This window comes from Heterodontus francisci, chromosome 10 (assembly GCF_036365525.1).
Source record: "Heterodontus francisci isolate sHetFra1 chromosome 10, sHetFra1.hap1, whole genome shotgun sequence".
In the NCBI taxonomy this organism is placed as follows: domain Eukaryota; kingdom Metazoa; phylum Chordata; class Chondrichthyes; order Heterodontiformes; family Heterodontidae; genus Heterodontus; species Heterodontus francisci.
The window spans coordinates 94,408,064-94,425,858 of NC_090380.1; the positions used below are offsets into that span (position 1 = coordinate 94,408,064).

The 17,795-nt window shown below is 44.3% G+C and overlaps 1 protein-coding gene across 2 annotated transcripts in view; it reads right to left on the reverse strand.

The window, feature by feature from the left end:
* Nucleotides 1-17,795, reverse strand: part of LOC137374641 (sorting nexin-9-like) — a 97,970-nt gene that overhangs the window by 26,841 nt on the left and 53,334 nt on the right. The window contains exons 10-13 of one of the 2 annotated variants that reach the window (XM_068041078.1): nucleotides 12,916-13,046; nucleotides 12,061-12,161; nucleotides 10,699-10,799; nucleotides 1,638-1,712 (exon numbers count right to left, since the gene is read on the reverse strand). In XM_068041078.1, the coding sequence (XP_067897179.1) occupies nucleotides 1,638-1,712; nucleotides 10,699-10,799; nucleotides 12,061-12,161; nucleotides 12,916-13,046 (408 nt within the window). Of the gene's footprint in view, nucleotides 1-1,637; nucleotides 1,716-10,698; nucleotides 10,800-12,060; nucleotides 12,162-12,915; nucleotides 13,047-17,795 lie in introns of both variants that reach the window. The other variant, XM_068041077.1, reaches the window with a different exon arrangement.

Genomic DNA, 17,795 nt, shown 5'->3' on the forward strand with positions numbered 1-17,795 from the left:
GGCTAGGGTTGCTGCTAGTTCTGGAGCACACAAGTCTTCAGTACCATTGCTGGAATATTGTCAGGGCCCACAGCCTTTGCAGTATCCTGTGCTTTCAGTTGTTTCTTGATATCACATGGAGTGAATCGAATTGGCTGTAGATTATTTAGTTTGTATCTAATCAATATATTTACAGCAGCTTCATGCTGTTAGCCTCATTTCTACAGCAAAGTCCAGCCCATTGCTCAATGTAATTTCCTCTATTACTATTCTTTTTTATTATGTTGTGAAAATTCCAACTGAATTGGATCTATTTAATTCGTAAAATAACACTGGAGGAGCTGCTGTATGTGCCGACCTGTATGATTCAGTATGAAAATGGTTTGTAATCACATGGTCCTGTTAATTGGTACCTCAACACACCTTCCTTTGGCAAGAGTAGTCAGGGTTTATAGTTTTCCATACAAAAAATACTCTGAAGCATTGGTACGAAACAGAAAGCGAATCATGGGTAAACGAAGTTAGCCTAATACACAATTTTCTCCACTCAGCATGGATTTCTGCTGACACAGGAAGAAATTTAGAATGGGTGAGATAAGATCGAAAGCAGAAATCTAGAAAACCATGACAATTTATAGATAAGAGTTCAAGTCAAACAACTGAGTTGGCATATTAGAAAGGTAGACTACAGCTGTAGTTTATGGGAAAGTAATGAAAAGAGAAACCTTGTAGAGAAAATGGATGAGGCCTAATCATTGCACTGTAGAAGTGGACAGAACTAATTTTACAAAAGCAAAATACTACAGATGCTGGAAATCTGAAAGAAGAAACAAGAAATGCTGGAAATACGGAGAATGTCTGGCATCATCTGTGCAGAGAGAAACAGAGTAAACGGCTATAATTTTCTGGGTAGTTTGGGGCAGGCTGGGAGGCAGAACAGCTGGCAAAATGACACGGGAAAGTGTCGGGTGACGGATGCCCGACATCTTCCCGCCACCGTGCCATTTTGCTAGCGGTGGGAAAGATGGCTGCTCAGATGCCCGCCGAGAGGCTATTTGAGCCACCTAAGTGGCCAATTAACAGCCACTTCCCGTCTTCACGGGCAGTTTGCTAGCTCCCATTGGGTTCTGGGGACAGGCCCTCCTTTGAGGGCACTCCACGGCCCGCAGAGGGGCCCAGTCAGTGGCAAAGGTCACCCTCACAGAAAAGGTCCTCCCGGTACTCAGCGACCACCCCTCCTGCTGATCACCAGGACCAAGCAGACAGGCTCTGCTGTCCCCCAACCCCACTTACCTGCCTTTGAGGATGCCTGGCCATTGAGCCTCCCTCCCCCTGTAGCTGCAGTCTCAGCAATGGCCACCACCAGCAGTGGCGCTGCTGAGCTGCTGGCCCTCTGATTGGGCCAGCAGCTCTTGGAGGCCTGCCGGCAGCTTAAAAAACACCAGAGATTAAAGTCAATACAGCCAAGGTTCATCCGGCAAGTTGTCTACGTGTAAGTTTATGAATCTGTATCATTTGCTTTTTTCCTATGATTGATGTATCAATATAAGATACAGCAGAGGGTAAATCTAATATTTCTAAATAATGTATTGAAATTGCTGAAACTGGATCCTTATGCTTATTAAAAAGTTAAGGCAGAAGCTAACAATGTACTTTACCATGGTAGGTGCTTTTAGCAAATGATGTTGAGAAATCTGAGAAGGCTTTTCCTATTTTGAGATACTCTGACTTCACTGCTGAAAAGAAAGGTTTAAAAATGACATTAAATACATTTTAAGACAATTCAAAATATGTTGCAGCAATACTGAGGGAATATCGCCATCTTAACAGTTTTTATGAATTATAAAATTTGTACTTTATTTGATCTGTGCCTCAGATTAATCCAGGTATTTATAGTTGTATGTAGGGTTTAGAACCCATGGTTACTTGAACTATAACATGCGGATGACACAAAGATTAGCCGAGTGGTTAACAGTGAGGTTGAGTGTCTTAGGTTACAGGAAGATATAGACGGGATGGTCAAATGGGCAGAAAAGTGGCAGATGGAATTTAACCCTGAAAAGTGTGAGGTGATACACTTTGGAAGGAGTAATGTGACACGGAAGTATTCAATGAATGGCCTGACACTGGGAAGTTCCGAGGAACAAAGGGACCTTGGTGTGTTTGTCCATAGACCTCTGAAGGCAGAAGGGCAGGTTAATAGGGTGGTGAAAAAGGCATATGGGACACTTGCCTTTATCAATCGAGGCATAGATTACAAAAGCAGGGAAGTCATGTTGGAGTTGTATAGAACTTTGGTAAGGCCACAGTTGGAGTACTGTGTGCAATTCTGGTCGCCACATTATAGGAAGGATGTGATTGCACTGGAGGGGGTGCAGAGGCGATTCACCAGGATGTTGCCTGGGATGGAACATTTAAGCTATGAAGAGAGGTTGGATAGGCTTGGGTTGTTTTCGCTGGAGCAGAGAAGACTGAGGGGTGACCTGATCGAGATGTACAAGATTATGAGGGGCATGGACAGGGTGGATAGGGAGCAGCTGTTCCCCTTAGTTGAAGGGTCAGTTACGAGGGGACACAAGTTTAAGCTGAGGGGCAGGAGGTTTAAGGGGGATTTGAGGAAGAACTTTTTTACCCAGAGGGTGGCGACGGTCTGGAATGCACTGCCTGGGAGGCTGGTAGAGGCGGGTTGCCTCACATCCTTTAAAAAGTACCTGGATGAGCACTTGGCACGTCATAACATTCAAGGCTATGGGCCAAGTGCTAGCAAATGGCATTAGGTAGACAGGTCAGGTGTCTTTAATAGATCGGTGCAGACTTGATGGACCGAAAAGCCTCTTCTGCTCTGTATTATTCTGTGATTCTGTGAATATAACAATTGGTGCAATAGGAAATCCTTTATGAAAATTGCCAAATCCAAGGGTCTGTTACACCTGCCTGATGGAAGCAGCAGGCGAGCAAACTATTTTTTATGGTTGGATCTCACTAGAATAGAGTCAACAAGGTCCTTAATATCTATAGTTGTCTGACCACAGCCCTGTGAAGCAATTTGGGACAGTTTTCTATGTTAAAGGCACTAAAGAAATGCAAGTAGTTGTTGTATTTATTGCAGCATATCTTCAGACAGCAGATTTATGGGGGAAAGCAAATCATTTCCTTAATAGTTAATTTATCAGAGGTAATTGATTGGGGAATGAGTGATCCCTATGGAGATTGCTGAACTTCATAGGCAGTAGGTGGTACCAAATATAGCATAGTGGTACTTTGAATACAACTGAACTGGCACCCTGGGTTACTATTAACATGTGCAGTGGGCAAAATGAACTGAGCTGTTGGCATTAAAAGGAGCAAGTTGGGAGAATTAAACTGAATGGGGCCATTAATGTCAGTTGTACTGAAACTGATGCTGGTACAGGGAGAAAAACACCAGGAATGAACAGTTGAAGAAGAGTGAATGGTAAAGAGCCACAGTAACCAGGACAGAGACTAATATCACCAGAAGCAGTGGAGTGAAAGCAGCCTGTGGCAATAGTGTCAGACATCAGTGAGGTTGCAATGTGAATAGTGAAAACACTAGGGAGTCATTGAATGGAGATGCTGGAAATCTGAAACAGCAAAAAATACTGGAAATGCTCAATAGATCAGACATCATGTGTCAAAATACAAGCAAAATACTGCGGATGCTGGAACTCTGAAATGAGAACCGAAAGTGTTAGAAATATTCAGCAGGTCTGGCAGCATCTGTAGAGAGAGAAACAGAGCCAACGTTTCAGGTTTGCAACCCTTCATCAGAACTGGCAAAAGTTAGAAATGTAACAGTCTTTCAGCCAGTGAAGGAGGAGGGGTGGTGGGGGGGGGGGGGTTGGCGGTGAGTAGAAGAAGGAAGGACTGTGATAGGACGGAGGGGGAGAGAGGTTAAATGACAAATGTCATGGAAGAATGCAAATGGAGGGCTAAATAGTTGCAGCAAAAGACAAAGTCCAGAGAGAGTGCTAATGGCAGAATAATGAACAGATCTATACGAATGCAAAAGCATAAAAAATAAGTTTAAGAATAGCACATGGTTAAAAAATAAATAAAATTGAGAAATTATTTATATATATATATATGTATATGTATATATATGTATATGTATATATAAAATAAAATAAAAACAAAAAAAATAATGGGGCTCATGGTCAGAAATTATTGAACTCAATATTGAGTCCAGAAGGCTGTAGAGTGCCTAATCGGAAAACGAGATGCTGTTCCTCGAGCTTGCGTTGATCTTCACTGGAACACTGCAGCAGGCCGAGGACTGAAATGTGGGCATGAGAGCAGGGTGGAGAATTAAAATGGCAAGCAACCAGAAGCTCAGGATCATGCTTGCAAAACGAGTGGAGGTTTTCTGCAAAGCAGTCACCCAATCTGCGTTTGGTCTCCCTAATGTAGAGGAGACTGCACTGTCAAAATACGATTCAGTTGCTGTTTTGGGATTTTTAAAAAATTCATTTGTGGAATACGAGTATCGCCGGCTAGACCAGCATTTATTGCCCATCCCTAATTGCCCTCGAGAAGGTGGTGGTGAGCTGCCTTCTTGAACCATTGCAGTCAGTGTGGTGTAGGTACAACCACAGTGCTGTTAGGAAGGGGGTTCCAGGATTTTAACCCAGTGACAGAGAAGGAATAGCAATATAGTACCAAGTCAGGATGGTATGTGACTTGGAGGGGAACTTACAGGTGTTGGTGTTCCATGTGACTGCTGCCCTTGTTCCTTTAGATGGTAGAGGTTGCAGATTTGCAAGGTACTGCCAAAGGAGCCTTTGCAAGTTGCTGCAATGCATCTTGTAGATGGTACACATTCCATGATGGAGGGAGTGAATGTTTAATATGGTGGATGGGGTGCCAATCAAGTGGGCTGCTTTGCCCTGGACGGTGCTGAGCTTCTTGAGTGTTGTTGGAACTACACATCCAGGAAAGTGGACAGTATTCCATCACACTCCTGACTTGTGCCTTGTAGATGGTGGACAAAGTTTGGGGAGTCAGGAGGTGAGTTACTTGCCACAGAATTCCCAGCCTCTGACCTGCTCTTGTAGCCACAGTATTTATGTGGCTGGTCCAGTTAATTTTCTTTTCAATGGCAACCCCCAGGATGTTGATGGTGGGGGATTTAGCAATGGTAATGCTATTGAATGTCAAAGGGAGATGGTTAGATTCTCTCTTGTTTGAGATGATCATTGCCTGGCACTTGTGTGGCACGAGTGTTACTTGCTACTTATCGGCCCAAGCCTGAATGTTGTTCAGGTGTTGCTGCATGCGGGTACAGATTGCTTCATTTTTGAGGAGTTGTGAATAGTGCTGAACATTGTGTAATCATCAGCGAACATCCCCACTTCTGACCTTATGATTGAAGGAAGGTCATTGATGAAGCAGCTGAAGATGGTTGGGCCTAGGACACTACCCTGAGGAACTCCTGCAGTGATGTCCTGGAGCTGAGATGATTGATCTCCAACCACCATCTTCCTTTGTGCTCGGTATGATTCCACCTATTCCCATCGACTTCAGTTTTGCTAGGGCTCCTTGATGCCATAATCGGTCAAATGCTGCCTTGATGTCAAAAGCAGTCACTCTCACCTCACCTCTGGAGTTCAGCTCTTTTGTCCATGTTTGAACCAAGACTGTAATGGGGTCAGGAGTGGAGTGGTCCTGGCGGAACCCAAACTGAGTGTCACTAAGCAGGTTATTGCTGTGTAAGTGCCGCTTGATAGCATGGTCGATGGCACCTTTCATCACTTTACTGATGATTGAGAGTAGACTAATGGGGTGTTAATTGGGCAGGTTGGACTTGTTCTGCTTTTTGTATACAGGACATATCTGGGCAATTTTCCACATTGCCAGGTAGATGCCAGTGTTGATCCATTGGTGGTGGGATTGCTTAGCTCAGTAGCATGCTCCTTCTGCTATTTAGCATGCATGACGTCCTGTGTTATGGCTTCACCACGTTGGCAGCTCATTTTAGGTATGCCTGCTGCACTTGGCATGCTCTCTTGCACTCCTCATTGAATCAGGGTTGGCTCCCTGGCTTGTTGATCATGGTAAAGTGAGGGTTAAGGCAGGCCATGAGGTTACAGATTGTGGTTAAATACAATTCTGCTGCTGCTGATGGCCCACAGTGCCCCATTGATGTCCAGTTTTGAGCTACTAGATCTGTTCTCACACAACACGATGGAGTGTCTCCTCTTGTGACAATGGGGCTTCATTGCTACAAGGACTGTTCGCTGGTCACTCCTACCAATACTGTCATGTGTCGTGTATGTCCATTTATTGTTCATGCGATATGTAGTGTCTTGTTCAATTGAGGCTACGTATATTCTTGGTGTAGCATGCGCAGTGTGCCACTAGACAGCATTGATAATAAAGGTTCAGTTTATAGCAGCAATCCAAAAGGTAGTGCCATATGTTGCTTTCAGACACTTACAGTTACAGCAGATCTATGATGTGAGAACTTACATCATGGACAGATGCATCAGCAAGAGGTAGATTGGTGAGGTCGAGGTCAAGTCGGTTTTCCCTCTTGTTGGGTTCTCTCACCACCTGCCACCGGCCCAGTCTAGTACTGAGATATGTGTTAGTGAGCTTGGCTGTCGAGGACTTTCGCAGCTGGCCTCGGATACCGATGAACCACAACTGCTGATGAAAGAAGTAGCTGTGGTGCAGAATGAACAGCGACTACCATCTGACAGCATTCAGCAGGCTATTCAGTACTGAAGTACCTGAACAGGCTGAAGTACAGAACAAGACACAGATAGACACCAAGGGCTGGGGAGTGGCAAAAAAGTCACAGAAGGACAAGAATCATGGGTCAAAAGTAAGTGAAGTTAAACCAGAGACTAAAAAATGTGAACAGAAGTAAAGTGTTTAAACGATGGAGGAATCATAATGGTGGCAACAGGCGCTGAGGGAGGTCAGCAAGTGGGCAAAGAACAATGGCATAGAATTAATATATAATTGTTTACATCGGAACAGAATTACTTTAATCTTAAATTGGGAGAGAAAATTTTTAAAAAATACACAACAAAAATTACAATCGAAGATCGCCTGAGGAGCAGTTAATTTTTTTTTAAAGTAGCTTTATATTCTGAGTGGCCAGAAGGAGGAAGGAAAATGTGTTGGAGATGAAAAACAGGAGGTGTTCTAGAAGGGGGAAAAAAAAAAAAACAGTAAAATATTTTTTAAAGTAGTTTAAGAATCATCTAAAAATAATAAGAAATTAAAGTAAATAGTTACACTCTCAGTATAAAATAGCACCTACAATGTGTGGCACCAGGCACACGTGAGTTTGTCGTAGACACCCTTAACAATTACAGTGCTATGTACAGGTGTAACTGGTATGTACATGTTCTATAGGGTCACATGAAAATCTTCATTGAAACATGTGTTCCACGCACTATATTTAATATATAAAAGATTCTCAAATTGTCAAAGCGTATTTTCTATCCTACTGTGGATGAGACAGACTTGTACTGGGTTATGGAGAAGATTTAGAGATATGGGTCTGAATTCTTGAACTTGGCAGAGCGCCCGCATTCGTTGGCCGCCGCCTAGCCCCCACGGTATTAATCGCGGGGGCTCATTAGCATCACAGCTCCGAGCCGCCCTCCCTATATTACGCAGGACATTCGGCACAGTGAGAGAGTTTTTGACAGTTGTGCAGCAGGTGCTGGGGCCCTATTTTAAGCACTCCAGCACCTGCTTCCTGACAGCTGTCAAAGAAATACTTACCTTGCTGAAGAGTCGGGCTGCTGTCAGTCTGGCAGCAAAGCAGAAAGTGCTGCAGAAATCCAGCATCTGTGGAGAGAGAAGCAGAGTTAACTTGTTCAAGTTCACAGACCTGAAAGTTAACTCTGCTTCTCTCTTCACAGATGCTGCCTGACCTGCTGAATTACCCCAGCACTTTCCACTTTGCTGCCACATACTTACCCTGCTGTGTCCCCGTGTCCTGTGAAGTTGCGATCCGCTTCTTCCATTCAAGTTTAACATTCATTCTTTGTCAGCAGGTGCGTGCCGCACCTGGGTGAATAATCTTAATTTTGCACATTCCAGGACTTAAATAGACCATAAAAGGTATTACAGAGGTTTATGGAGAACACACTGACACAAATGGGAATGCACGTGTGTCACAGCAATGTAAATACGTCTTTCACTAAATGTTCCTCATCACCATGTGTGTCCTTTTCTCTGTGTGAATGATCTGTGCCAGCATGTAGCACCAATGTCACATCCCTTTGCACCGTTGGCCCTTCAGGAGAGCCAACATATGCAATATCATTGCCATGCCGCCACTACTCATGAGCGTCTCCACGGACTCAGTGAGATGGACATTGGCTCAGTCAGCTGCTGCCTCTAATGGTTTACACAGGGATGCTGCAGATGTGGACTGGTGCACAGCAGGTGAGTGAGGGTGATGTGTGGCTTGCAGATCTCATGTCGGTTCCTATGGAGCAGACAGTCTTGGTCTGATAAGCCACAGCCGTACATCCCTACCTCACTGCTAGCTCTGCCTGCAGAGCCTGAGTGCCATCTGCCCTCCTTTGCATCTTTCATGTTGTAGGTCCTCAGCGTCCTCATAGTCCGAGGAGGAATCCTTTTGGCGTCTCTCCTCATCATGCCAGGCCTGACCCCTATTGGGTGTGTAGTAGTGCAGAGCAGCAAAGAAAGGAGCTGGCCTTTTCAGTCCATAGTACACGGCATCACCCTATTCATACAGACATTGGAAGCGCTCTTTCAGCATGCTGATCTCCTGCTCAATGGTGGCTCATGTAGTTCAGTGGCTGGCGTTGTATCTCTCTTCTGCAGCAGTGGTGGAGTCTCTCACTGGTGTCAGGAACCATGTTTGCAAACGATATCCCTTATCTCCACGAAGCTACCCCTCCATCTGAGCCAGTTCAGTGAACAGCGGTGGCAGCCGGGACTGGCGCAAGACCCAGGTGTCATGGCAGCTGCCTGAGAAACGGTCATACATTCGCAGCAAGCAGCCACAGTGTTCGCATACCAGCTTCACCTAGATTGAGAGGGCTCCTTTAATGGTGATGTCTGCAGGTGATAGCCAGGCGGGAGGCCTGATGGCCACATGAGTGCAGTCTATGAACATTACAACCTATGGTTCTCCGGCAATGGTGCCAGAACCAATGGCCCTCTGGATCTGGCTGTGAGAGTCCATCCTGAAGCGGACATACTCACTGGCCCTCTGATGCAGGGCATTGTGATTTTCCTGGTGCACTGTGTGACCCCACAAAGGTCTCTGGTGGGCCCCTAAAAAGGTGCAGAGGCGTCAGGCTTGACAACCGCTGCCTCTATGAGGAACAAAGGCACGGCATGTCCACCGGAGCCCATGGGTTGCAAGTCATCCTTGAGCAGGGCACAGAGACGTGTCACCACCCTCTCTATATGTGCAATCGCCTCTGACACTGGTGCTCTGACATCCGATGGCATGTCATGTGGGGCCTGGAGATGCACGGCAACCGTAATGGCAGGCTTCCTTTGGGGGCTGCTGCTCACGACCAGGGGCCTCTATGTGGATCGCACTTGCCTGTTGGTATTACCTCTGGCACATACGGATCCTCATGTGCAGAGGATCACACAATGTAGGATGAGGCATACCTATTTCCATGTGATAAAGTTGAACCCTGCATGTATTCGAAGGTTCCTAACAGGGCATGGATTGGTGTTGACAGGTACATCAGCTGCTTTCCTGGATCAACCATGTGGCGTGCCATGGCATTGCCCATCTTGGCCAACACTGAGTGGCACAACATGACCACATCAAGATCCTACCAGCTGAATCGATTGCCCCCACCATCCATATAACTTTAATGCTCCTGCCCTTTCTAGCATCCTCCCCACACACAGGGTGCCTAGTGTGCCATTGCCCCCTCACAAACACAGAGCATACACTGTTAATGGGGGGGATGGTACACGGTACCTCCCTTCATGCCAGTACAGTTTGCCCTCCAGTAATCCCAGACCCCCTTCCTTTCAAAATGCAGAGTTAGACCCCTGCATATCCCCCCGCCCCCCTTTAAGAATGCAGAGTTAGACCCCTGTGTATCCCCCCTCCTCCTTTCCGTCGTGCAGAGTGAGGACCCGCCGGCTTTTCAGATCATGAACGGGACGGCACGTGACGCTTCCCGAAAAATCCAGCAGTGTCGGTGGAGGCGTGGCGGGCTGCATAATCAGCATAGGTAAGTAAGCATTACTGTATGCTAATTGTGGTGCTGCCGCCATGCAGCGGGGGGACTGCACCGAGGTCCCGCCGTTGTCCATAAAATGCGGCGGGCCCGTCTCGACATCGCGGGTCGAGGCGGGCCTCTCCCCGCAGCATTTTACCGGCCCCTGCGCCACGACCCGCAGCGTCGAGAGGCCGGTAAAATTCAGCCCACGTATTCATTTCATAGCAATGTGATTTGGTCTAAATCTACAGTGAGTTCACTAATTCGAGGTTCACAAGAGAACAGTTTTAACTGCCAATATCCTTGTCCTAGACTGGTGAAATTTCAAACAATAGTGTTAATCACTTTTACTGATTGGCTGGATGTAATGCTTGGCATTGAGGATACTGGTAACACAACAGTCATTACTGCTGCATTTCAGTGCCAGTACCACTTCTGGAAGATACTTGTACCACTGTACCAGTGCTGGTACTGAGTTGTGAATTTTATTTTTACCAAACATTAATATACATACTTCCAGTGCACCGTGCTATGTGTTCCTCTGTCACTGTTATAAGATTTCTAACACTTTCTCCCATACATTTGGCAAAGGTCAAAAATTTTTCTGTTTCTTCTCTGCCAATTGAAAGAAAAAAAACAATCTGTCAAAAATAAAAAGACCTGGCAAACCATGTTTAACATTTTAAAAGATTTACAATTATAATTAAACATTAATTAATACTTTTACTTTCTTAGCTCATCATATTTTTGTGCTACAGCATTAATAAAGTCCCCTTAGTACCACCCCAGGACAATATGACAGAGATAGAATCAGCAACCTGTGGTATATGCAACTTAGTCTGTCATATATTCAAACTTTATGGCCAGGAGTTTACACAGCCCTCCGACATCGGGCTTTGCAGCGGTGGGGGGTTCTGGAAGATTATTCCGACAGAGGTTCGCCATGGAGCCCGACGCTGGGAGGGCTGGGCCCGATCTTCCCAGCAGGAGTGAGGCTCTGTGGTGTGTACCACCCCCTCTCCCCCCACCACCGCTGGGCGACGGGACCAGGATTAAAATATTCAAATGAACACAATGCGTCCATTTAAATAGAATTAAAAGCAATCCTGCCATTGGGCCACGATCTTCTCAGCGGCGGCCAGCACTCACTCGCCTTCACTTTCCCATTTGGAGAAAGCAGGCGCCAAAGTGGTGGGGAAGGGAAGAACTTAAGATTTTTAGTACGAGAGGAGCACGGGGTCAAATTTACATCATTAGTGTAGGGAATGGTGGGAAGGGATGACCTCTGCACTTTGTTCAGTTTTGGGGAGGAAAGGTCAAGTGTGGAAGGTAAGTGTTTTGGGGGCGAGAAGGAAAATAATGAATTTTGTTATGGGGGGGTGGGGGGGGGGGGTGGGAAAGGGGCAGCAGAGTTTTTATCTGAACAGTGGTGGGGGTATAACTTTAAAAATTTAAATTAGCAGACAGCCCTTTAAAAATGGTGCCAGCATATGCGCACAGATAGCTGACGCCATTGCCAGCGACGGAAAGCCAGCCCCCTCCAAGTGATTGTGTGGCGGGGGGGGGCGGGTGTGGCCTGACCAGCACATTGTGGGCCGGTGCATGGCTCGCATGTGCGGGTCGCCATTCTTTTCATCTTCTGCCGCTCCCGGCAGCAGATGCATAAAATCCAGCCCTATATAGGGACAAAGAGGCTCCTTGTTATTCATCTAAGGGGCCCACAAAGCCATGTTTTACAAACCCCTGTTTTAAACTGAGAAGTTAGATATTAAAAAAAATTCTATTTGCTTGAATCCTGTTGGTAGTTTCAAAACTGATTGCTGTCATATTTAATTGTTGACCAAATAATTTGTACCTGTACAGAAGCACAACCTACCCATCTAGCAGCCTAAACTCTGATGATGGCATAATTTCAGAGAATATCATGCCTCCAACAGCTTCGTCTTTCTCTGCAGTTCTTTTACCAACTTTCCATTCCTAGAAGGGATTAATGCTACAACTTTATTCATTCAAATTCAGAAAAATGCACAGTAATTAGCGAAAACCTGTGAAAATGAAGAAACCGTGACCATTGCTGGGCATGATGCCAAGTAGTGTACAGCTGTAATCTTCTCAATAGGCCTGTTGGTTATCTTAAATTTCTATTTCTTTTTGGTGAATTATCATGCTTATGAAAGCAGTGGAATTTTTTTTTCATTGGTGGTACCCGATGCCATAATCGAGTACTCCCCGTCCAGATAAAGCACAGGGCAGGTGCAGAGTAAATTTTCTGATCTCACACACAAAACACATTTACATTCAGGTATTGGGAGTGGAAAGAATCTGGACCACTTAAATGTGATTCCCCATTCGAATATCTCTCCATTTTTTGCCAGGAGACAGTGCAGTCATCATTTCACAAACCCTCAGCTCAAACAATTTGCATTGGGAACTGAGTAGAGTGGGATTCAAACTTCCAGCGCCTTAGCTCTGTGGCATTGAGTATTAACATGCTATTGGTCACAACAGCTAATTATATGTATGTTAGTCTGTTTTAGTTTGGGCTTTCATTAGTTATCCCCATTCAGATTATCACAGGAGTTTAAGAGGACTAAATGAGAAAGCTGTGAATCCCTTGTAATGAATAAATATGAAGATAAGTGATCGAGGCAAGATATGCCACTTCAGAATGGCTTTCTATTCACAACAGCAGTTTTCTTTCTCTAAAATATTGGGTTACATACTCACTCACTTTTTCATCTCTTCTTCTGATAAAGTGTTGAAAGATTTCACTCTGGGAGATAACAGGATGACGAGATATGCGGCTAATCCAGGCCTGCAAGCCGCCCATTCGAGCCTGCACAAAGTCATCATTAAACCGCCCTGCAAATTAAAAGTAATAAAAAGAAAACCATTCAAAAGTATAACATATAGTAACAGTTTAATGCACCAATGGATAGGTAATAAATTATTTATGCAATCAGAGAATCATGCAGAACAGAAGGTTCAGCCTCTTATGCCTATGGCAGCTCTTTGAAAGAGCTATCCAACTAGTATCTTCTTTATACCATTCCCCATATTCCTGTACTTTTTTTTCAAGTATATATCCAATTCCCTTTTTGAAAGTTACTATTGAATCTCCTTCCACCACCCTTTCAGGATGTGCATTCCAGGTCATAACTTTTTTTTTTAGTTGCCAACAACAGAAAGTTTGAATATTAAATAGTTTACTTTCTTTGCTTTTGTAAAAATAAATTCTTTACTCATCAAGGTAAGGGATATCTAAAGATTGGTGCTAAAGAATTAATTTTTCCCACTTTTTGCAGTTCTTGTCAGCATGAAGCACTCTCAGAATGTAACAAATCAGATAGATAGAGTTAGGAAATGCTACAGCACAGAAGGAGGCCATTTGGCCCATAGTGCCCATGCCAGCTCTTTGAAAGAGCTATTCAATTAGTCTCATTTCCCACCAAATTTTCCCCTTCAAGTATTTATCCAATTCCCTTTTAAAGTTACTACTGAACCTGTAACCACCACCCTACCAGACAGTGCTTTCCAGATCACAGCAACTTACTGTGTAAGAAAAATATTCTCCTCATCTTGCCTCCCTCCCTCGTTCTTTCGCCAAATATCTTAAATCTGCATCCTCTTGTTACTGACTTTCATACCAGTGGAAACTGTATCTTCCTTTTTACTCTGTCAAAACTCTTCATAATTTTCAATATTTCAATTAATCCCCCCTTAACCTCCTGTGGTTTAAGGCCAACAATCCCACCTTCTCTATTCTTTCCACATAACTGAAGTCTCGCATCCCTGGTACCATTCTGATAAATCTCTGCATCCTCTCCAAGGCCTTGACACCTTTCCTAAAGTGTATTGTCAAGAATTGGACACATACTACAGCTGAGGCCTAACCAGTGCCTTATAAAGGTTTAGTGTAACTTGCTTGCTTTTGTACTCTATGCCTCGATGTATAAAGCCATGGAACCCATAGCCTTTTTAACAGCCTATCAACTTTTCCGCTGCCTTCGAAGATTTGTGTACATGGTTACTAAAGTACTTCCATTTTTTTGTTAAATTTTGAGGACTTGTGTTTTATTTGGGAAAACTGAAAAGGATTCCATGGATATTTTTCACTGGGGTCAATGAAAGGACTGAGAGGTCTTGTTTGCAAACATGTACTGGAAGTCACCTGTCTTCAAATAAATACCCAGCATGGGCATTTTGCCTTGGCGGAGATGTTTACAGACAAGTGACAGGTCAAGATTTATAGGAGTCAGGAGCCTTGACTCTTGAGATATTTTTAGTTTTGCTTTGGACAGTATATTGGAGTTTTAAAAACCAGCTAGGATAGCAGTCACCCTAGCTCAGCCTTCTCTATCTCTTTGAAAAACCTGCCAGATTTTCCATCGCTTTGAGAAGCTCTTAGAAATGAGTGTAAGAAATAGAGAAATTGATGCTACCTTCATCCTGAAAGGCCTGCCTGAAACCCTTGTTGCTGCATTTCTCCTGAGACACTGGAAAAGCCTGCTGGATAAATCCTCGATGCCGCCTGAATGAATTGCTCCAGAGAAAGATCCCAGTGACAGCCGTCTACATGTATTTGGGACGTCAAACCAAAAAAGGACAATTGACATCTTTCCATACCTCCAAGAATTAACAGGTATTTAGCCAAAGTATTCTTTTTTGTCTTTTTTTTTTATAGCAGAGCTCTAAAAAGAATTTTTTTTGTTAACCAGTGTGTGTGTATGTGAGGGGCCATGGTTAAAGAGAACTTTCCTATTTCACCGTGTTAAAGCTTTGTTTCATTACTGGTTATGTCTTGTTTTATAATAAACTGATTATTTTGTTGTTTATTAAGGAACCTGGTTGGTGTATTTTATTCTGGGATAAAAGAGTAGAGTGTATGATTGACCGTATCAGTAACTGGGTAAACATTTAAATATATGTTGTGACCTGTGGAGAAGTGGAACTAGAAAAGACAGTGCATTCCTCCCACCTTGCTCGACACAATATAAACCCTCAAGCCCATCTCCCGTTAAAATTGTACACCTGAGTTTATACTGCTTCTCATTAGTCTTTCCAAAATGCATCACTTCATATTCCCTAAATTCCATCTATTGTGTGTCAGCCCTATTTCACCAGTCAATTTCCTCCTTACATTATCTACCCTCCTCCTCAGTGTTTACTACATTATTCATGTAATTTATTCACATATTCAAGGAATGTTTGGGGGAAGTTTTATAAATGCAGGAATGCCACCATTCACTATTGAGCAGAAAATCAGCACTGTTAATGTTGCATTGTATCTTCTAATACTGGTTTCACCCAATGGTAATGGATTATCACCACAAAAAAAACAATTATTTGGGTTGAGTTTCATTGGAATTTATTAGTGTCATTTTATGATCTCAAAACTAATTATTCCACAAGTTAGTGGTTATGTGGAAAAGCAGTTGTGCTCTGCCTTTAAAAATAGCTGAATAAATATCTGGTTGGGAATGGTTTTGGAGGTTTTTGGGATAGATAGTCACTCAGATGATAAATACTATGCAGAACAAGAATTCCCACATTGCTGAGGCTGTGAGTGGAGCAGTCTCGTCTAAGTCGGGCAATAGGCCAGTAACTAATAATGAAGATAGGGTATCAATGAATATTCTGGAGTTGTGATTAAACATCTTTGGGGCTATAGAGTTTTGCAGATCTTTGCCTTGGGAATTTAAAAGAGTGAGGGAAAAATATCCATTCTAGGGCAGATTGTAGTTAATCTATGGAAGCCTAATTTAGGTAGTTTGCTGTTTGCTACTTGAATAAACCAAGACTGGATAACAGGGGCAAGAAAATAAGCAGGGCTTTTAGAACCCATGCAGATTGAGTTGCAATACCAGCACTTAGTTTTTGGAGAAGATTTTTAAATATCTGCCAACATTTTTATCTTTTGGCTAATATAAAATAAAATATTAAAACACAGTGGCGCAGTGGTTAGCACTGCAGCCTCACAGCTCCAGCGACCCGGGTTCGATTCTGGGTACTGCCTGTGCGGAGTTTGCAAGTTCTCCCTGTGTCTGCGTGGGTTTTTGCCGGGTTCTCCGGTTTCCTCCAACATCCAAAGACTTGCAGGTTGATAGGTAAATTGGCCATTGTAAATTGGCCATTGTAAATTGCCCCTAGTGTAGGTAGGTGGTAGGAGAATGGTGGGGATGTGGTAGAGAATATGGGGGTTAATGTAGGATTAGTATAAATGGGTGGTTGTTGGTCAGCACAGACTCGGTGGGCCGAAGGGCCTGTTTCAGAGCTGTATCTCTAAATAAATAAATAAACTGAATAAATAAAGAACTGTGATAAATACAAGTGTGACAGATGGCATAAGATTCCATAGAACAATAGAAATTTACGGCACAGAAGATGGCCATTCAGCCATTTGTGTCTTTGCTGGCATTTTGCTGGTTTACCCACTTTTCCCTTGGAAGCTGCAAACTCTCCCTGTGGCAGCCACTCCATGGTGCAACAACCATCTTCATAAGGTTTCTCCGACTCTCTCTCCCCATGCACAGTGACATGGAGGCCCGCCTCCACCTGGGACATCGAGAAGGGCCCGCCGCATATTACCGGCGGGAGGGGACCTCAGTGCACGCCCCCACACCCCCTTCCCTCCCCCCCCACCGCCGTCTGGCAGCAGGCCCTTCAGCTGCATATTTAAATTAACGTTAATAACATGTAAATAGACTTATCTGCAGGTGGCGGCTGTCCCATGCCGATTTTACAGCCGCCATTCGTGCTTCGAGCGCCACCTTCGGAAAGCCCTGGTAGGGACGGGGCGGGGTGGGGGGGGTGGGTGGGGAAGAATAAAATTTTCAGGGCGGGAGGATGTGGATGAATGGGGAAATCATTTTTTATTGGCTGTGAGGTTGGTGAAAAGGGGTTTAAGGGCAAAAGTTAGAAGGTTGGGGGAGAAAATTCAGGGAGGAAAAAAGGCAAGTGTTGGTCATTTCGGGCATTGAAATGACCATGAGGGGTTGGGGAAGGGCCTCCACATCTTAATTATTGGTTAATAACAGATTCACAATAAATGTACCTTTAAAAATTAAAACTTAATCCAAGGGCTTAAAGCCCTTTAAAAATGGCACTGATGCCTGCGTGGTAGCGCCAGAAGCCGTTGCCAGGGATGTGGCTGCTGCCACCTCTACATCATCGGGGCAGCCGTTCCGCCCCCCCCCCCCCCTCTATTTAAATGAGCCCCCGTATGCAATGCCGCCGGGGCTCAAGGCGTAGCCGCGCAGGATGCACACTGCCATCAAAGTGTGCCGCTGCAAACTGCGGCGCACTCGTAAAATTCAGCCTAGTGTGTCTGCCTTTAAGACTCTGTTCAAAACATTGCCCCTTTAAGTGAGAGAATGTTCTGGAGACACAGTGTGCCACAGCTGCATTTTTTGTTGCCCTGGACAACAGCAGGAGAGAGAGAGGTCACATAGTAATGTTTCCACTTGGCTGTGTGGGGAACTGGCAGAAACCAGTTAGCTCTGAGAAACTTTCCAGTGAGGCAAACTGAAGAGAAAGAAAGCTGATTATTTCCTCTCAGCAAAAATTGTACAATGAGCTACAAACCAAGTTAATTCCCTGACTAAAGAAGTA